Consider the following 22266-nt stretch of genomic DNA (forward strand, 5'->3'; position numbering starts at 1 on the left):
ACCACCACCTCCCACGGAAGCTGTAACTCGTAAGTCGTTGCCATTGCACGTGTCACCTCGCGATGGCACCGGCCCGGAAGTGTGTTGTGGGCGGTCAGCGCCGGCGCGTAGCTGGTGGCACAGGAACGCTTCAGGCAAGGAGACCGGTACGATGCATGCACGGCGTACTTCGAGCCCACACAGAGGCCTCCGAGCAGTGACGCGCGATCCGGCGCAGTAATTGAGGTTGTTGCGGTACACACCGTGAGAATCTCGGGCGTCGCCTGCGGTTTGCATAGCACCGAGGAGGCGTTGCCAGTTGGCAAAGGTCGATTGGGCGGTCACTTGGGTGCCTCCGAAGGCCCCTGCACTCGAATAACGGCAGAGGCTGTTCCACCCGCGCTCCGTCCGTTATGCAGGGCAATCTGCGGCGGCAGATGCCTCCGGGCGCCGACGCCGAGGGTAGATGGCGGTAGATGGCGCCACACGCTTCGCGCGCGCGCGGTTGCGTTATACGCGCTCTCAAAAATGCATTCGGTAAATGTGGCGCGCGTTTCCGTGCCACCTCTGTGTCGTGAGGTAAGGTGATGTTCTTTCAAATGAAAACAAACAAACAAACAAACAAACAAACAAAAACAAGGCAAAACAGTTTCTGCATCCCGTTGTAAGGGTCTCACAAAAATTTCCACAGTATCACGAAGCATTAAAGAAATTAGACAGTTGCTGACTTATTTATTGTACCCTTAGCTTTTTTTTTTTTCAACACGTTAAAACGGGAAACGCGTTAGACAGCTTATTAATAATTCTTGCCGCTTGACGTCTCAAAACCACGATATGATTATGAGAGACGCCGTAGTGGAGGGCTCTGGAAATTTCGACCACCTGGGGTTCTTTAACGTGCGCCTAATTCTAAGTACATGGTTCTCAAGCATTTTCGCCTCCATCGAAAATGCGGCTGCCACGACCGGGATTCGATCCCGTGACCTGCGGGTCAGCAGTCGAGCACCGTAACAACTAGACCACCGTGGCGGGTCAGACAGCTTATCACACAAATTACAAAAATGAATGAACGAGTATATGGTTGAATATTTACACACCTCGATACGGGAGACATCAGTACAAGGTAAATCTCTTTATGAAATATTATGACGAATGCCGCAACTTCAAGGCTAAGTTTTTGCAGGTATACTAAGACTTGCAAATATGGGAATTTTTATAGGAGGAAACGGCATTCACAAGAAAGTTAAAGAAAGTTAAAGAAACGTGAACCTTGTACGAGACATAGGAGCGATCGATCGTATAATGCAAGAGGAGGGAGTGAGGGGTGAATTGTACGCTGCTCTTTACTTGTGCTTTTCATTTTTTTGTGCTTTGTTTGTTTACTTTTCTTGCTCTTTTTCGTTTAGTCCTCTTGTTTTTCTTGTTGTTTATTTCGATCATAAATCGGACATGACACACCATACCCCGTTACAGGACGTGAACGAAAGCAGCCCAGCAAGACACTGCGTTCAAAACATAATAATCTCACAAAACATGGCACACAGTAGAACACCAGATATGTGGCCCAATGAAGACAAAGTTTTTTTTTACAAGAGGCCAAATAAAGCTAACCAAGTACTACGCTCTTCTGATTGATTGATTGATTGATTGATTGATTGATTGATTGATTGATTGATTGATTGATTGATTGATTGATTGATTGATTGATTGATTGATTGATTGATTGATTGATTGATTGATTGTCGACGCATGATAAGAAAACCTGTTGGGGGCACATTCCATTTCTTGTCGTTCACACCGTATAGCCCGTGTTCCAGTAGTTTTTGCATGCACGAAAGCAAAGAAATTCCGAAGAGTGTGCGCGTTTGTTTGTAATGTTCCTTGTGCTCGCCTCGATGTACGCGGCTGCTGCGATAGAGGTGGCTATCGGGCGGTCACCGAAAGCGCGAAAAACCAGTCTCGGCCGGCGCAGGCCTCTTCGCTGACCGCTGCGTAGAGCGGAGAAAGTGGGCCTGTGTCCGGCGCGTCCCGAAACGATGGCTCCACGCCCCGCTTACGAGACGCCTGAGGGTGAGAGAGGAGATCGCTGGACGATCTGGCCGACGCCCGCAGGCTCTGATTGAGACGAGTTCGCAGAGAAACCGTTATAGGAAACTGCCTGATGTACGCGCGTGCGCGGCGACTAGAGGGTGATTATTATTTCGGAATAAATAAAAAAAGTTGTATTCGAAGAGAAAAGGGAGCGGTACCGACCGCTCGAGACTGTTCGCGAAGAGCACACGAAATTTTCATCGCGCTTGCTTGTAGCATACGCAACTGCTTCTCACAATAATTAGTAACGGCTGCCAGCAGATCCGTTTATCCCCTTGGTCACGTTGTTCACTCCATGTTATGAAAACCGGAACGCGGATTTGGATACTGGTGGCCTGCTGGTGTACTGCAGTCTCTCACAATCTGCGCTCTCCCGAACATTCCAAAGGCAGTATAGTGAATGGTGCGACAGAAACTAATTATGAGAGAGAAGCTTGCGCGAATGCGGATATGAGATTCATTTGATTACTATAGTTCCTGACAGGTTCGGAAGGGCTCACGTAAGCCGATTGTTGCACGGTTTGTTGAGATCACGTGGAATGCTTTGAGAAATGACGAAGAGAATGCCTGTCCACAAGAGTTGCTCACGGCGTAGAGGCTATTACCAGCTCCGTAGGCGTCAACTGTTTTCAGCAACTTCGTACCACACCTCCATTCAGGAATATCTGCGCAAGGGCATGTCCGGAAAAGCCACTCCAATAAACGAACTCAACCTGAACGTCCTGTAGCCGGCTTTATTCCTTAGAACGAAGAGGTGGAGTTGGCTGTGATAAATGATAACGTACGTTACGTGCACTGGTTACATAGCGTGGGAACGCGAATGATTCTTAATGACTGAGATGTCGGCTTAGCGGGCGGTTCCACAGTGATAAAATCAATCGAAGCCCCGTGTATGCGTAGACGCCCCCACACACGCGAAGAAGGTTGCGCAGCGACTCTTTATGCACGCTTGTCGACCATTCGGGATGCAAGTGGGCGACTGCAACGCGTCCCGACGTACTCGCGCTTGAATTGGCGCGGCATGTCGTCCACGGTGACGTGTAGAGTGCTTGGAAAGTTTACCTGCAGCTTAGTAAGGAATGGCTACCATCAATGCAATCTAGTTCAACAAAACTTGATACTGGGCAAGATGGTGCATAGCTCCTGCGCCTGCAAATATATACAGGAACAGAGAAACGCGCAGTATGGCAAAATGCAGTGCCACGCTCACGTGTCATCAAAACATATCCCAAAAAAACGCTCAAGATACTCGGTCCCGGCCTTCCAAAGTTTTACAGTTGTGTCGTAACACACTTAACGGTTACAGTGACCAGTGATATAACCATCCAGCGTTATCGCTGGAGCTCGCGTAAGCTCTCGAATGAACTTACCTAGTCGCCTTCTGCGTGTAATCTGAACGGAACAATCTGAAACAATCGCGAAGCTTCCCAAACACTGCTACGCGGCCTGCGCCAAGCTGTGCTGAAAGATTTTGTGGGTGAAACCCGATCACATCAAAATAAAGAAATAGGGGCGTGTGGCAATATGGTTCCACGAGTACACGTGCCATCTTATCAGGACCTCTGCCCAGAATCATTATCTCATTCAGTCTCAAAGATTTTTCCCAGAACAGAAGTGCCTTAAGATTGCCAAATTCTCTGACATGCCAACTCGTTCTGCACTTTATGGCCGAGAAAGCGCAGCGCATCGTTCAGTCGGGGCTGCGGACGTTTGCGCGGACAAGGAGACCGTTCCCGTCGGCCAGGTGGCGGTGGTGGTCTACGTGTCTTCTTCTAGCCGCGCACCGTATCAGCGTCATTGGCGAGCAGCGCGGGAGCGAGCTTGTTCGTCGTCGTTGTCGTCCCTGGGTGTGACGGGAGGCCTGCAGGCGTCCGCCAAGGCCGCCGGCGGCCAACTGGGGCAGATCGGCCGACGCCCGGGGAAGAGCCTTCACCTGGATAATTGGGCCGGGCGTGGCTTCCGCGTCCTCGCGAGGAAACACTTCCTCCAGGACCGCGCCTGCTTCGTCGACGCCGCTCGACCACCCCTTCCCATCTCTCCTCCGTGCATGGGCGCCCAGTCGAATGACCACAACGGCGCGAAGCTCTATCGAAAGCACCGAAGGGCCGGTTCCGCTCTTCGCGATGGATCGCTCACTTATCTCTCCGTGACGTTCACCGTGTCCCCCGGAGAACGCATTCTCGTGCAAGCGACGCCGCGCTAGAGTCGCCACGTTTCTTTTACTCCAGAGAGCGGTTTCCGAGCACACTCGAGCCAGAACGTGTTATATAAACTCGCGTAACGATACCACACGCGATAGCCTCAGAGCATACCGCTTATTAGTGTGCCGAAGGCGAGTACGTGAACAGGACGAAGTTCCATAATAAACTAAGATAATACGTTCATTAGCCCATCGGGCGCTTAGAATCCAAAAGCCGAAGAGAGAGAGAGAGAGAGAAAAAAAGACCCGTACCGAAAGCTTGCACTGAAGCGAAAGCAAAAAAAAAAGCACCGACGTATTACGCAGTGTGCACGCGGCTGTGCTGCTGTCACTTACTGCGCAGGCAAATTTCCCAGATCAGTGATAGGAACAACAAATAAAGGCAATGCTTGACGGGAATCGCACAACGCGATCAATGACTCGTTCAGGCCAACTAACTGTCCGGTATAGTGTGAGAACAAGAGGCAATCGATGACTCAGAGCACGCAACGCGCACTGGCGCAAATTTTCCCGCACACGCAAGACGGGTGCGTGGGGGAAGTTTGCAACGCTCGTCCCATCCGTTCTTCCTGTTTGTCTCTGTCCTTTTGCGTTGTAAACGACGACTTCTCAAACGTTCCCGGCAGAAATTAGCAAAAAAAAAAAAACTAACTAAAAAAGGCAGTGCTGCAAGCAGAACGAGCGCACGCAACTTTTCTCTTTGTTTGGTTACAAACTAGAAGCGGTATATGTTCACGATTTGACTTTATCATGCCTTGAGAACACAATAGTTTTATCGCAGTCTTTCTACGCAGATATAGCGTTAATTGCACGGAACTTGCGTCTCGTCACCTTCACGTGAAACGGTACGGTACGAAGAACTTTATTTAAAGATCCGGAGAAGTGCCACCCCTTAGGGTGACACCGCGGGCCGCTCCCACGTGGGGACAGTTAGACCTAGCCTAACCGCCGCATCGCAGGCTCTCTGGACAGCCCAAAGTTGTTGCTGATATTCCGAGCTCTTGAGGGCCGAGCTCCATTTCTGCTCTGTGAGGTCCTTATCCCCACGTAACGAGGGGCACCGCCAAAGCATGTGCTCTAAATCGCACGTTCCCCCGCAGCCAGGGCATTGTGAGCTGAAGTCACTTGGGAATAGACAGTGCATGAAAGCCAGATTCGGATAAGAATTAGTTTGAAGCATCCTAAAGGTCATCGCCTGTGGTCTCGTGAGCTTTTTGTGTGGTGGAGGAAATACTCTTCTTTCCAGATAAAAATGCTTCGTGAATTCATTAAATGTGAATAAAGTGTCTCGGAACTCTTGAACCCTGCTCTGTGACAAGGCTTCTCCTCCCACGCGGAGAGTTAGTACGCGCGCTTGGGAGTGGGCGATGTCGTTGAGGTTGGTGAGGGAGTCCAAAGTTTGACCTAGGTGTGCCGGGAACCAAATGATTGTGTGCATAGTTATGGTCCGGTTCTTAAGAACGTCATGTGCCTCTTTCGCTATGGAGCCCGAGGCAAACGCCCTGACTGCCGATCTAGAATCCGAGTAGATTTGCGTCCTGTTATCATCCAAGAGTGCCAAAGCAATAGCAACCTGCTCCGCTTTAGAAGAAGTGGTCCCAGTCAGGGAGGCCTCACGTGAAACATTTCATTTAAATAAATAAAGTTGTCTCTCTCTCTCTCCAGATTTCCTAAGAGACGTGGGCATATCGTGGAACATAGATCAAGAGTAGTCTCCAGGAAACAGGCGGTGCGAAAACCCGATGTTTTGTCATTATACTGGTGTCATTGCATTTGCATAGCACGCATAGGCGTGCGCAGGGTTCCCCATCAGGGGGGCGCGAAGGTTCATCGCAGCGCCCCCCCCCCCCTACACACCCTACTAAGTCAATGTATGGGGCAGATTTTGCACCCCCCCCCCTCTTAGGTGACTAGAAGGGTCAATGTACGGTGCAGATTTTGCGCCCCCCCCCCCTCTTAGGTGATTAGGGAGGGCGGCCGCCCCCCTGACCCCCCCCCCCCCCCCTGTGCACACGACTATGATGGCATGAGTCGGACGCTCATTACACTGATGTTGAGCGCCTCGGTGTGGAAGAAAGTGTGAGCCATGTGACACCACGGCAACTGAATACAAAGAAAGAAAGAAAAAAAGAAAGAAAGAAAAAAGAAAGAAAGAACGCGCACAGTACGCATAAATGAACGATCGTCCTTATAGAGCGGCGACACGACCCACCATAAAGCTTCTACGCTCAGAAAAGATCAAATTAGGAAACAAGATAAACAGCCGCATGCTGCACAAGCGGAAGGCAGTCACTGCTAGCGTGACAGCGATGCCGCGCGCTTGAACCGTCGCTGTTTGCACCCGGAAGAAGCTTCGCATTAGAGAAGCATTTACTAGGGTCAACTGGACTACATTGATTCGAAACATCGACGTGTCGAGAGAGGGAGGGAAAAAGAAACGACACGGCCAATAGCAAAGAGTGTCGCTAAAAAAAGCATAGTAAAGGCAAACGTTCAACTAACAATCGAAATAGGAGAAAACACATCTGCGCGTCCTGTCGGGTGACAAAGATCGGAAATTAAACATGGAAACGTCGATACCTTGAGTCAGCAACGAAACGCTACCGTGCATGCTTCAATGGGAGGGTCAATCTGTATCAGGCATTCGAAGAAAGATAGATCCCGGGGATTTAGCCGCACAAGTTGTATAAGCCCAGACAAGAACGGTAAGTAATCGAACAAAAGCACAGTTAAAGGGACCGACAACTGGTCACAACGTGTCATTTGATCCTGGTAAAAATGAAAAGGCAGTAAAATATAGTGACAAATTTCAGCATCCTTTTCGCGTTGTGAGTAGAATTTATACTTTTAAATCGTGCTGAAAAGTAACAAAAACCGGTATGTCGCGCAGCCTAGCGGATGAGCCTTGAAGCTGGATTATGAAGTCGATCACTTTTTTGCTGTACGTAGTCACGTAGTTTGATGCTGTCATGCGCGCCATAATTAGTCCCGTAAATTATGTATATTATTATCTATCCCCGTTCTGTTCTATGCTGCCTGCGAGGTAAAAGGAGTTGCACGGTGAGAGGCGACGCTGCCTTCGCGGCTGCTAGTGGCCCATGTCGAGCCGCGGCACATGCGCATGGAGTGCACGCATGCGCAGTAAACCGCCGCGCTCGAACACGAACCGCTCTCGCGCTCGCTGTTTGCAGCATGGGCTGTCACTTGTGTTTACGACTTCATATTCGCCGCAGATATAAAAATTCTGATTACAAATGTTTCACGGCGTTTTCCACGTTACCGTTCCGTGATTAGACACCCTCACCGGTAAGCTTTCCGTTGCGCTAAAGAAAATGGGCACCATAAAGATTGGTTGTCGGTCCCTTTACGCAACATGCTTGCTAGAATAGATTACATATATAATGGACACATAGGCAAGGCTGCAGTAAATAGTGGTAGTTTTTATCACAGCGCTCTTATGATTTCGAGTTCATAAAGAGGGCGTGGAACGATTAATTTATTTATTTTGAATTTGAAATGCAAAGATTAATGACAATAATATTTCCTGGCATTTTACGTCCCAAAACCACGATATGAATCGAGGGACACCGTATAGCGGAGGGCTCTGGAAATTTTGACCAGTGCTCTTTAAAGTGTGTCTAAATATAAGTACACGGGCTTCAAGCATTTTCGCCTCCATAGAAAATGCGGCCGCCGCAGCCTGGATTCGATTCCGCGACCTTCGGGTCAGTAGTCGAGCACCATAACTACGAGACCACCGTGTCGGTTCAGAAATGCAAAGAACAACTCCGATATGTTGCCTCATTTGCATGGGGTTAACGCGTTAAATGAAGAAATGGTGAGTATACTCGCAAAGTGAAAAGTTTCAGCTATTTGGCAGTGGATAGGCGAACGCGGGGCTGTCACTTGCGTTTTAAAAGAGTTTAAAAAGTTCGAGATGTAGACTGCAGCAAAGAGTGTTGTCGTGCTCACGGGCATTTGACAAACATTTCCCATATAGGCACCAAAGTTGAATAAAAATAAAAGCAAGAAAAATTTTCGGACGCCATATGTAAGAAAAAGCCAACAGATCTAAGCGTATATACTGTAAAAAAAAAGGAAAGTTGACAGGGTTCCTTGTGTATTCGCCTAAGATGACTAGAAGGCAAAAGCCATCCGGTCTGGCTATTTTACCGCGCACTTGTCATGGACGTCCTGCGACCACTAATTAATGATAACTAATTAACGATAACTAATTTAACATTCACTAATTAACTCATGACTCACATTATTGTTTTTGTGTTATAATCATATAATTAACTTTCACTAAACAACGGTTTGCTCACTTGACTTACTTTTATTATCATCAATATACACGGTCATGCTTTTACTAGCTTTTGCATGGTTTTCGCTCCCCTAGACGTCAGTAAGCTGCGTAAACGCCGCTTTTTCAATACTCTCCAAGCGGCCGGCGCCGCTCCGCGAAGTTTTCCATGACGTCTGCTGTGCCACAGGATCGTGTTATCTTCTTTATTGCCTCGGTTTCACGCTTTCGCAAAGACATTCGCGTGAATGCCAATTATTTATTCTTTTTTAATCACTCGATCGGCGCAAATTACTGAACAGCTCATGAGCCTGGAGCCATGAGGTGCGCATTTTTTTTTTTAAATTCGTGTGCTTTTTGCATTGCACGCTGGCTTTTCGCCACGTGGCCCTTTCCACGAGGCATATAAGGCCTTTATCATCTTGCATTGCTACAATGTTATTCACACAACATTCGAGACGGAAATTTTCTGCCTGACATATTGAGACAAGCCATTCATGCGAAAAAGACTGTGCGAACAGCCGTGACAGTTAAGAAGAGTGGCTTCTTGATTGTTGCAAGATGACTCAATTTTAGTTTATATAACCATGGCCGCACTGGAGAGGCGCGCGGGCAAAGAATGCCCGCGCGCCTTTCTAGTCCGGTCATGATATAGCACGTTATACAAGAAGCTGCGGTGCCTATCAAACTGTGACCTGCAGTGAACAAGTTATCAAATACCATCGAAGCACTACTGCGTAAAGCGCGACTTAAATCAAGCGTGCTGGAAAAAGGCATTTGCACTCGAGCGACACATAACTGCATACAAATTGATTTGAATATGATCGCAGGTGCGCGCATGCTCTCTGTGGTCACACAACTATGTGAATTGGATAGTGCAAAAGGCGATAGCGTTGAGCTGATACGTGCCCTTTATTTCTGCAGGATTACGACGCCTGGGCTCCGTTGGCCGGCGACAACGCATTGCTGTCACTACGTGCTCAGGTGGGTGCGAGGCTTACTTCTTGAGCGATGTAGACGCACACATGACATTCAAGAATTTAATAAGGAAGATTGCTGCTTCGGCGCGGCTGCGATGTTCGGTGAGCAGCAGAAAGCTCCCACAACGACGCTCGCCCGTGTAAGTTACCCGGCTAATGGCGCTTCTTTCCTACAAGCTGGTCCATACGGTGCCCATCCTCATATCACCCTCGAAATTAGGTTGACCCACTCCCAATTGCAAGCTGCCCCACCCCAACCCCACTTGTTTTCTACAGTGCAGCACCTATTCCTATCGGAAGGGTGCAACGCTTTTTGAATTATATACATGATTTCGCTACCAATATTGCTGGTATCAAGTGTTCTCCAAAGAATGTTTAAAAGCTTGCATTGTAGTCTTTACACCTTGTTATTGCCCCCTTTTGCAGCTGCAAGCTAGTTGCTGCAACAACTTTGTCTCTCACTGCGACTCCAAGCGCATGCGTGTCCTCGTTTACTGCCAACGTTTGGAGACCTAGTACGTCGAACGTTGCTGTGTGATATTTGTTCTACTTCGCGTTGCGTGCTACCACACGTTTCGCCTCGTAGACTGATTCTCCTTCCAACAGCAGTCGCCAAGTACGCGGTTTATGAAGCTTTGGTCTGAGAACGTGTTGATGCTATAGATACTGGCAAGTTCACTGGAATGGAAAGGGAGTGATGAGAAGCATCTTGAAAAGAAAAGAAGGGCCTATGCTCACGTTTATCTCATCACAAACCAATTATTGTTCTGTATTAAGAAAAAGAAGCAGTGGGAAATTGCGCACCGACGAGAGCGATAAATATACTGTGCGACGCCACTTGAGAAATAGTGATAATAATACGTCGAAGAAATTAGAAGAAAAGGAATTAACCGTCCTGGCGGCACGAAGAAGTCGCCGTAGACACCGAAGTCTCGAAAGTTTTAAACGAAATCATTTTCTAACAGCTTTGATAGCGCCCATGCAACAACGGTTGCTTGAGTACAGTTAAATGCTCATAAGCTGCGGCCGCGCGATCGGTGAATTGAGGCTTCATTCTGGTATGCCCCATTTAGTTATTCATATAGCTAAATGTAACAGCGTATGTCACATAGTTCGCTCTCAGCGGTGGTCTACCTTTCACGCAAGAAGCCGGTTTGGGGATGCTCCATCGCGGCGGCCGCGCGCAGTACATGTGCGCTCACTGTACGCATTCTATAAACAGGTTGCGGCTGTAAACGATTCGGTGCTCTTTTTTGGCGTAAGATTACCATTCTGGCATTAAAGTAACTTCCCTCGTTTCTAGAATATTTACAGGAATGTCCAGGAGGGCTCCCGTGGTGTGTTTTTATTAATAATAATAATACTTTTTATTTCTTCAAATAAAACAGTACATGTGGTTGAGAGAAGACAGCCGAACCTATAAGGAGCACGCCGCGTTATCCTTCATACTGCATAAGCAAGCGAGGCGCTTCCGATAGATGGCGACTCCTTAACCCCTCGCTCCCAATATACAGAGGCACCAACATCTCTTAAACAACGTATACCCCGCCCCGCACCTCCACCAAATATTTTCCGGGAAATATACAGACAAAGACAGACACAGACGGCAAATACATACAACAGCTCGAGCCAGTCTATCTTGTTGTCGTCCTTTTCTTCGTCTTGTTGACCGCGATGCCACTGGTACGTAGCAATATTTAAAGAGCAGTTGTCATTTGGCTGCCTGCTGCGTGTGAGCGCTATTGTGTTTTGTCGTTGGTTCATTCATTCATGTTCTTTTTTAGGGGCGAAGCTCTTAAAGCCGTGGCTCTGTCCCTCCTAGCTCGTACGTGACCGCCTATGCCACGCGTATGTGCCAGTGGTGATGGCAACGAAGCAGCGCGAGTGTTCTTGGAAGAAGACGTTGCAGTTCTTTCTCTGATCGATAAAGCGTGTTTGTTTGTCGTGCTCCGTGTCCTCGTCGATCCCACGTCGTTACATGGTGGAGGTGCGGGGTAAGCTTCATGATTGGCACTCCATCGCGGAGCCGACAATCGAGCCCGGAATCGCCACCACGCGTCGAAACACCGGTCCACCGATTCAGTCGCCGTCTGCTAGTCGCCGTCATGACCGTGTACCTCGCGCCCAACCTGTCTATCGGGGACGTCAAGTCTTTTATAGACGCTGCGTTACGTGACTACGACAACAAGTACAAGAACCGTCCGTTTGTGCTGGTTGGGGACTTCAACGTGGACCTCATTGCCAATGACTGGATCGTGCAGCACATGCTTTCCAAATACGCACTCAGATGTATCCATATGCAACCTACCACGATCCGAGGGACGTGCATAGACTTAGCGTTTGCAAACTTCCCACTACAGCCAGTACAAGAACCTCTCTCGCTTTATTTCACGGACCATAAAGCCGTCATAATGAAGGGACCTCGCAATCCAGCCGCCATGACAACGAAGAAATGAAAAGAACAAACGAAGAAACGAAACAACAAACGAACAAGAACAAAATAAAAGTTGATTTTGTATAATATACGCACAGTCTTACGTCTTTCTAATGATGTAATGGGCTAACTTTCACGGGAGAGTTACGGTTTACCGATGATTTCCTTCTCTCGAGCTTCGCCCACTTATCATCATTCATTCCATGGATATGGCGTGATTTTTTTAAATTTTAACTAAGTTCTCTTAGAATATGCAAGTACACAACACTGGTTAGACCCATAGCTATTGACTAGTAGGGGGTCTACATAAATATGCAATTACATGAACATATTGTATTAACAAAGCCTATATTTTTAAGTACAGTTCAATGATTACAAGAGAAAGAAAAAATATAGAGCAAAACATAAAGAAAAGAAACATATTTGTGATAGGGCAATTGCAGTATCCTACAACGTGACGGTACATGCATGAAACGGATTTTGTCTACACTGTACAACAAAAATAAATACAAAAATATGTAAAGCATGTCAAATATGATTTTGTAACGATTTTAGTAAATTTGTAATGAAACAGAGATTACATAAAAGGTGTGTGCTAGTGTTCTTGTTAATTGATTTTTCTGAAGAAAGCATCTTTTAAGTGCCCAGTAAAATATTTTGGTTCTTTTATTTGCACTAGCCGCTGTCGTGGCTGCCGCTAATAAACAAAAACGAGGACGGCAACGACATAAACAACTACAACAATGGCGACGATGACGAAAGGAACGACTAGGCTGCACAACACGGCTTAGCATATGTACGTGGTAAGGCTACATCGTCCAGTAGATTACATCGCGCGATCTTCGTCGCAATAGCAATCATATGGACATTCCAGGTGCAGTTCTGCCGTCGGCGTCGCTGTCATGTTCCATATAAAGTCCAAATCGATAATATCGCCCTGCGCGTCGTACGAGTTCGTATGTTGTAAGCGCGAGTGAAAGCGCGCGAGCGCTGCCGACGAACACGGCTCAAGCAGAAATGAAACGAGCCGGCCGTCTCCGTCGCACGAATAGCGTATGGAGGGGTGCCGAATGGGGGCTGCGTGGCTCCGGAAGGAATCCGTACTTACCGTCCGCTCGTGGTTGTCCGCGGTCGCGGGCGTCGTATTCTTACAGGGTACCAGCCGACGGTTCATACCTCTGTACGAGTTCTGTTCTCATCGCAAGGTTGTGTTGAAGCCACAGACAGCACGAAAGTCGCTTCACTCGCTGCAGCGTTCGAGTTTCTTTACACCAGCGTTTTGTTTGAGTTGCGCTAGGTCTCATGCGAAAAGAGTCAGCTGCTAGCCTTACTTCGTGTAACATTTCAATTTACTGCAATCCCATTCATTGCTTCGCCCTTGTGGCGAAACTGGCTTTTAGTTTTAACTCGATGTGACCGAGTATTACAAAGCCAAGCACGTTTCCGACGGTGCGCCGCTACGTCGTGTCGTTTGGGTTTCTATTCGCATCGCATCTGTCGTTTGGCAGCAGTCAAGAATGAAACATTATCTAGTATACCGAATCCCGGTAAGCTAAATGATGTTGTGCGGCCACACAAGAGCTACCTCTACAAACACACGCAGTGACTTTACATTTTGCGACAACCCGTTCGCATAACTGTAAAAGCAATATGCAAGAGAAGGTCCGGAGGCAGAGACACCTTGTGGCCATTTCGTAATAATAATAGTAATAACAATATCTGGGGTTTTACGTCCCAAAACCACGATATGATTATGAGAGACGCCGTAGTGGAGGGCTCCGGAAATTTCGACCATCTGGTGTTCTTTAACGTGCACTTAAATCTAAGTACACGGGCCTCTACCATTTCGCCTCCATCGAAATGCGACCGCCGCGGCCGGGATCGAACCCGCGACCTTCGGGTCAGCAGCCGAGCACCGTAACCACTATACCACCGCGGCGGTCAATGTGGCCATTTCGTGGCGGCCTCAAAGCCTCTCTAATCAGGCACGTGCAACACACGTAGAGAGCTTGACAAACGGTGCACTCCAAATGTCTCTTCCAATCCCGCAGTGTTCCGGGAGACCGCTCCCAACATGGCGGTCTGCCTCTTGTCGTTTCTGGGGCGCACCGCCCACGAAGCGGCAGTCGTGCCGTGCAGGCGAAGCGAACGCAGTCGGCGCCAGCAGCGATGGCGCCAGCTACGCCACGCCATGCATGTGCGCCCCGCTGACCAGGGTGCTGCTTCTCTCTCTCTTTCTCTCTTACTCGTTCCGCTACGGTCATCTCGCGCACTCTGAGCACCGTGAAAGGAGCGTCAGTGATATTCTTAACTGTTCGCCAGAAGCATGCATTGCTCGCGGCGTCGACAAATATTGCGCCACTTTCAAAGACCCCCCCCCCCCCCCCCCCACACACACACACACACAAAAAGTAATCTCTCTGAAGTTAAATACGTGACACTCATCTCATCTAAACGCAAAAGTTAACCAAGCCTAGAAAAAGTTGCAGAAAAAAAAATCGAATTTCTTTTATTGAATCTTCATACCAATTAGCAATTCTAGACGGTATCTAAATTAGTTACCAAAGGGAAAGATAAGACAGCGCATAAAAAGCTAACGTTCTTGCATAATATACCGGCTTTTAAAAAGAAAAAGAAACGTTTGCCCAGCCGTCAGTGCTTTTGCTACAGAGGGAGAGAGAAAGGCAAAAGAAAAGCAGGGAGGTTAACAAGGTTGTACACGGTTTGCTACCCTACACGGGGGGAGGGGAAAAAGAATAGAGAAAGCAAGGAGGAAATAGAGAACAAGTGATACGCGCGCACACATATCAGCTAATAGACATCATGTAGCGCGAAAAGACAAAACGACTACACAGAGCCACAAACCACAGGCGCCTGTGGTTTGTGGCTCTGTGTGTTCGTTTTGTATTTTCGCGCTACATGATGTCTATTAGCAAGCACCAACTAGCCCAAAAACAAGTCCTTCTGCAGAACACATATCAGCGTTCACCGCGCACACTCAGATAGTCGCAATCAAGAAATATTTGAGACCGGTTTTTCTGCAGTTGTCTTAAAGTAGCATGATAATCGATGGTAGCGCAGGCTAAGGATAAGGACAAAAGAAAGACACATTCGACACCACACAGCGCTAACTTTCAACAACTGTTTCCTTACTCGCTGATCTCGCTAGTATATATATAGCCTCACGACGTCATACGTCGCGTGTGCAAAGCTCTCACAACCATAAACTGTAAACTACGCGCACACAACGTTTGGTGACGCATGTGTGAGTAGTCCATCAGTGCTGTTTTCAAATAAAGAACTCGATTACATGTGTTCGCGATAAAGTGTTTGTGCTTGGGCAACTTGGAGAGAGAGAGAGAGAGAGGGCGGCGTATTTACAGAAAGGTCGGCCTGAGCGATAGTATGCTCTAGCCTGCTACTCTACACCGGGAGAGGGGCAATGGAAGGAAAAAAGAATAATGGATGGCGAGTTAGGGAGGTGAGCATATACACTCCCGTCAAGTTGGCGAAATGGCATAACCGTACATGCAGTCCAGTTGCTTGTAGGAAGGTTATGACCGCTCTTACGACCACAGTTGCACTGTTGCCGTCAGGCCAAGGGCCCAGCACAACCTCATCAGTTAATGATATATTACGAAATCGTTCAGTAGAGGAAATAACGTTCTGTCGTTCGCGTGCTTATGCTGCGCAGCTGCTCAAGTGTTTCTGGCACTTGACAGTGATTACAATTGGATAAATGCGCTTGAACGTGGTGAATGATACTGTGTTGTCATGTCGGTAATGTATGCGCTTAGTTTACAGTTTATGGTTGTGAGAGCTTTGCACACGTGACGTATGACGTCATGAGAGTATAATATACTAGCGGGACCAGCGAGTAATAAAACAGTTGTTGAAAGTTAGCACTGTGTGGCGTCGAATGTGTCTTTGTTTGTCCTTGTCCTTAGACTGCGCTACCATCAATTATCATGCTATACCAAAAAGCCCAAATTGCCACCCTCATCGATTAAAGTAACAAGAAACAAATATTTCCGGGTCGGTACCAAATCTTCAGTCGTGTGCGATGCATTCATTTTTCGGGGTTAATTTGCGCAACCACATTTACTTTATTTAAAACCGTGCAGCCCGGACACCAGTATCGATTATGGCCATGTCGGCGTTCGTAGAACATACGCAAACCGTAAGCTCTAGCATGACATTTATATAGCAAGCGCAATAAACAATAAACATTCATGCACCACTTGAATGCACTAACATCGTGATATTCGATGAGGGAGCAGAGTCAGTGTATCGAAGGCAAGCACCATGCCTGCCTTTTATGCTATCTTAATTAGAGTCCTTTTTGACTAAATATGAAAAATATGTATCTACACCAGGCGCGTAGCCAGGGGGGGGGGGCAGCCCCCCCCCCCGAAATTTTTATGATACATGGTGTTTTACCAAAAATAAATAATGAAAATGGGCGTTTTTCTCAGATAGTCAAGGCTTTCAGCAAGTGCCCCCCCCCCCCCGAAAAAAATTCCTGGCTACGGGCCTGACCTACACAATAGCAATAAAGGTGCCTGGACCATCAAACATCAGTCTTTTGTACAGTCCCAATGCCTAAAAATAAGAACGCCACGACGCTTCGCGTCAGAACATTGGGAAGCATGAGATTTATAAATAATTCACAGCTTCCAGAATTGCCGACTCCTTCTTAGGCGTCAGGAATGGCGCAGCTTTCCTCATAAGGGACATAACACTGATTTTTTCGGTTAGGAAGTAGTGCTCAGTCGACGCCGCGGGAAAAGAAAAAAAGAACAGAAATAAAAAACAGATGTTGCCACCGAGAGGAGTGACTATATACCAGCGTAGCTGAAATAAATTTTCTCCCGAGCGCTAAGGTGCGTTTTCCTTACGATTGAGCACAAGAGAGGTTGTTATTCGCTCGCGTCGGTATGCAATGCGCCGCAGTTCGGAGGCAGCAGCGCGATCGGTGTTCCGTAACCACAAGAGACAAAGCTTCAAAAAGGCCGCTTTTACGCTGACCACTACTAGCTTGTCCGTACTCGAATCTCGCGCAGCCATCGCGATCGAGGTCTGGTATAATACCATGATCGGTGGCAGTTACTTGCACACACCTCCGGTGATACGAAAAAAATAATAATAATTGTTCTACATCGCCCTCGGCGAGCTCCTTGCAAGCCCTTATGCGTTCTCAATGAGACTTCGCGCTGGTTCCTCACCGCCTCCCGCCGCAGGCGATGACAAACTGTTATTCTTCTATCGGCGGGACTATCTGAGAGGCCAGCAAGCGCAGACGTCAAGCGTTTGCAGTAAAGAAAACTTGCACCAGGAAACGCAATCTACAAGTGAGATCTGAGCGCGCCGACGCGGGCGAGTGCGCGGTTTAGGCAAAACAACATTTTAGCGGCCGTCTCCAATAATGGTTCGGGACATGACGCCGCGCGGCGGCAGCAAAACGGCGTCGTACGGAACGCGCGACGCTACGGCGCCCACGCGGCGAAGTTTAGCCGAAGAAAAAGACGCGGGTGTGGTTCCAATCGGACCGACGTACCGCCGTCTCACAACTAAGTAATGAGCTCACGCGCTGCGCTTCCCGGAGCACGGAAGCCTGCACCAAAGGATTGGAAACAATTAGCGTGGCCGCGCGTGGCGCCCAGCTGGGATGTTCGCTGTGGTACAAGGCGCTATAAATATGCACCACACAGAAACTATATGTTCAGTCAGGTAAGGTATTGCTAAATTTCGGCTTCCTTAATTTCGCAGAAGGAGGTTGATTACGAGAAGTGAAAGCGAAGGCTTCATTTTATACAATTTCGCTGCGAAAACCAAAGTTGATACAGTGGAGTGAAGTCGTGTTTGGCCAAGTAGATGAAGGGAAAATTCTCGGAATTGTTTAAATTGAGTGTACGGTAGTTTACGGAAAACTAAAAGGTAGTGTGCAACAGTCACGGAAGAGAACAGCGCTTAGCGATAGGTAGCGAGACACTGGAATTTGTGAAGGAATACTGTCTACTTAGGACAGGTAGTAACCGCGAAGCCGAACCATGAGACTGAAGTAATTAGGATAATAAGGATGGGATGGAGCACATTCGGCAAGCACTCTCATATCGTGAATGGTAATTCACCACTATCATTCATGAGGAAGGTATATAACAAATGGATCTTACCGGTACTCACCTACGGAGCAGAACCTCGAGGCTTACAAAGAGGGTTCAACTTAAACTGAGGACGACGCAGCGAGCGATGGAAAGGAAAATGATAGGAGAGAGCAGAGTGGGCTAGGGAACAAACGGGTGTTAAGGACATCTTAGTCGAAATCAAGAAGAAGAAATGGACATGGGCATGTAGCGCGTAGGCAATATAACCGCTAGTCATTAAGAGTAACTGACTGGATTCCAAGAGGAGGGAAACGCGCGAGGGGGAGACAGAAAGTTAGGTGGGCAGATGAGATTAAAGAAGTTTGAGGGGATAACGTGGCGGCAGAAAGCACAGGACCGGGTTGATTGGCAGAATATGGGAGAGGCCTTTGCCCTACAGCGGGCCTAGTCAGGCTGCTGCTGCTGTTGTTGATGATGATGATGACGATGATGGTAGTTTTAGAAAAACTGTCGTACGTGCTTGCGCATTGCAAGTTGCTACGCCTTTAAAAACTCACGAGGTACTTTATGCAATCACCTAGGACAACTCGAAGGCGAAAAACTTCTTCACAGTCGATACGTTGATCCTCCCCCTTACGCCTCAGAAAGCTTTCTGAACATAACGGCACTGCCTCCAGGATCGAAGGCGTTACAAGCTTTCTGCACATCGCATGTTTTTTCACAGCTTCCGAGATTAGCCTGCCTTTGACCAAACGATGATGTCCTGCGATGACGTCATTATGGCGTCACAAATTCTGTCTGTCTGTGACGTCGTGACGCCGTCGTAGGGTGACGTCATTGATTGTGCAATGTTACATTGCGGTCATGTGACTTTTGGTACGCCAACTGCACACACACATTCACTTGAGTATCACGTTACTTTCGACCGACTTATATCACCTAGTTGTTTTTTGCATCATTCGTGCTGACGCAGACGCCGGTCTCGCGATGTATCTTCAGGTCTCGCCAAATCTCGAAGACGCCGACGGTCAATTTTCGCGTTTAATGAGGCACCTAAGGCTTTCGCCTTAAAATTCACGACGTCGCTCAACAATAGCTGGCGCTAGCACGGCGACATTGTACAGACTTCTTCCAATGGCTGCTTTCCCGCACCACTCAATTCCCGTAAAACGACGTGCGGTTCTGCCGCCCGCGTTGTGCCACTCTCGAAGTTTCGAAGAGCCGATATCACGCGGCAATCACCGACATGCACCGCCTTTCTCGTGTGTGTATCTCTTTGACCCCGCGATTCGCGATCGCAACAATCACGACGATTTTTCGCGGCCCGCTTTCGACTCGAGCGCGCGGTGGCTTGTTGTCTCGACCGTTGAACGCGCGATGCAGAGAAGCCCAACCCCACCGCGAAAAAAACTTTCGAAAGGGCGGCTCTATTACGCACCGTTCGCGAACAGTTTCCCAATGACTGCCGTTGGCCCGCACAGGGTTCCTAGTGCTGTGATCACCCCCTTATTTTTTTCCTTCACTGCTGTACTTGGTTCGAGGCGAAGCCTTGCACCGACGCGCGTTCGCGCGCGTAGCCAGTCGCCCGTGGCCGGCGCGGAACCGGAAATTGGACGCGCCTGCCGAGGCTGCTGCTGCGCTTGCTGCAAGCGCGCTCTCGTTTTTCTTTTCGCATGCTTTTCTTTTTTCGAGCGTCCCTCTCTCGCGAGGCCTCTCCCTTTACGGTGACTCGCTTTTTTTTCTTCCTCGAGAGCCGCTCATTGCGCAGAGCCGGTCAAAAAGCGGCGCGCGGCTCCTCAAGCGGGGAGTCAGTCGCGCTCCTTTTCTCCAAGGTTAGAGCGCGCAACTGGCGCAGAGAAGGGAAACGGTGACTGCTGGCGCTGCTCGCCTTCGGTCATCGTGCGAAGAAAAGAAAAAAAAATCGAGGAAGCGATCGAGCGTCGTGAGGCGCGACGCGTGACAAGCACGAGTCGGCGCTCTTTGTGAGTCAGCGTATAGGTACAGAAGAGAGCTGTGTGCTGCTTTGTTCCGGGGTCTCTTACCTAACCGTTGAACAAATATTCGGCCGCATCTGTGCAATGACCGAAAGAGGTCTCCGGGGCTTCGGTTTCGCTCCAGAAGCTCGCTTCACGGGAACGCACCGAAAAGCGCCCAGCGTATTCACAGCTGGCACCGAGTAAAAGCTGTGCACCTGCATCATAACTGCGCAGCATAGACAAGATCGCTTTACTCTCGCACCCGCGTTTAGAGCAAGTATACATAGGCAGTGGTGACCCTGCAGCTATCAACTTTCTGGGTGGACAACGCGGCAATTGCGGGTTTGATTACGTCACAGCTGATGCCAAGCGAACACTGGCGTCAAGCATGCGATAAGGAAAGGCCGAATGCTGTCGCGGTCGTTCGCTCCACCTGAGGGCCAAAGACCGCTGCCCACTACAAGCGATGGAAATTCTAGTCTGTAGTGGACGATACCCACAATATCCCAGTGCTAGTAATCGCTCCTCACGTGCCTTGTGCTACCTGTCCTGCAACTCCGTGAGCAAGTGATAGGCGCGACTATGCGTTATCCAGTTAATGAATTTAATTGCAGGTGACTATCAAGGTAACATGATAGATATCACCCTTTGCTGGTTCGCTTTTTGAAACCAGAGTCACAATAGCGAAGCCGTTGAATTCTGCAGTTGCACGCTTTCGGGTCTTCTATATTGATGCTGGCGCACGCTGCCGCACCAGCGTTATCTCTTGAGGGACCAGTCGTCATGATACAGGAGGAGAGTAACGAAACAGTATCGGGCGAAACTGATCTTTGCCGATCCAAAGGCTGAATTCAGCAAGAATTCATTTTGTTCTTCATTCTTTTTGTATCATCAGGTGCTGAAAGTGGCTGAATTTAGACTTCGCAGCAGCTTGGTACCAGACCCGTAGCCAGGACTTTCTTTCCTTTTTTCTTTCTTTTTTTTTTTTTGAGGCCGACTTGCCGAGGGCCTCACCTATTTGAGGAAATCACCTATTTTTCAGCAATTATTTTGGATAAAAATCACTGTATGTAAATTATGTGACTTTTTAAATAATATTTTAGTAACAATTATTAATGGTGAGCAGCTGTTAAGTTCGATTACGCAACTGGATGGCGGAGGCCTTGCTGGAGAACACCTCCCCCCTTCCCCTGGCTACTGGCCTGTCGGTGACGTATGGAAGCTAATGACGATGGTGGAGTAGACTAGAATACTAAACTGATGGTTACGCAATATGGCCCTTGGAGATGTAAAATTGAACATGAAATCTTACTCAATAAAAAAAACAATTGCTAGTAGCAATTGAGATTTGTGTCCCTAGCTTAATCACGAAGTGGCACCCTGCACTGATAGTTTAATGTATATTATAAGAGATGCTATGTAAAGCGAGCTTTAGTCAGCTCCTATATACAGCCCTTTATTTATTTATAAAGATGACGGCGAAGAGGGGTGTCATCACGATGCAGACGTCCGAGAACGATAAAATGATGGACAAATCACTAGCCGAAGCGGCCAACAAGTGCCCAGAAGCGCCTCATAAGCTCAATAGAATAGTTGTCTGCGTGGACGTGATCATTTTAGCCTTCACGTCCACTTCTATTGTCGGCTTAACCGGTCGGCGCACTCTGAAGATGGTGCACCGACAGTGTAGAACGCAGCGCGTGAAGCAGCGCTGATGTTCACGCATCATCAAGTTTTCCGTAATCGTTCGACACGCCGAGAGCTCTGACATTTACCAGGTACAGCTGACGTCTTCTGTATTCGAGAAGATAGCGTATTGTTTGCACGGGTCAAACGTAGATTCTTTAGCGGGTGAAACAGTGCTCAAGAAAGCTTGCACGCAAGAGAGCATTGACAACAGAATCAGTTGATCGAATGTTGCGTTTGTCGCCAAGCCAGACGTGGGCTACGAACAATTCCGTGGCATTTAGTGGCTGATTATTTCGATCATGTGGTGTTCTTGGAAGTAGCGCCGAAATATGTGATTGTTTCTTTCTTCTGTTCCGATCGGAGCTCATAAAAGTGGCCCATTGGCTGAGTTGGTGCATGGCAATACTGAAAGACTGCCAGCAAAGGCAATGAAGCGGAAGAAACTACAGAAGCGCGAATGTCATGGTAAGGGATGGAGCTTCGTTTTCATGAGCGAAATGCCACGACAAC

The 22266-nt window shown here is 48.2% G+C and overlaps 1 protein-coding gene across 1 annotated transcript in view; it reads left to right on the forward strand.

Annotated features, from left to right (window-relative positions):
- The window catches only part of LOC119389430 (histone-lysine N-methyltransferase PRDM16), a 166668-nt gene that overhangs the window by 58316 nt on the left and 86086 nt on the right, over positions 1-22266 (forward strand). The window contains exon 3 of the mRNA XM_037656673.2: positions 9498-9557. Within this exon, the coding sequence (XP_037512601.1) occupies positions 9498-9557 (60 nt within the window). The remainder of the gene's footprint in view (positions 1-9497; positions 9558-22266) is intronic.

The sequence above is a fragment of the Rhipicephalus sanguineus genome, chromosome 4 (assembly GCF_013339695.2).
Source record: "Rhipicephalus sanguineus isolate Rsan-2018 chromosome 4, BIME_Rsan_1.4, whole genome shotgun sequence".
NCBI lineage: Eukaryota > Metazoa > Arthropoda > Arachnida > Ixodida > Ixodidae > Rhipicephalus > Rhipicephalus sanguineus.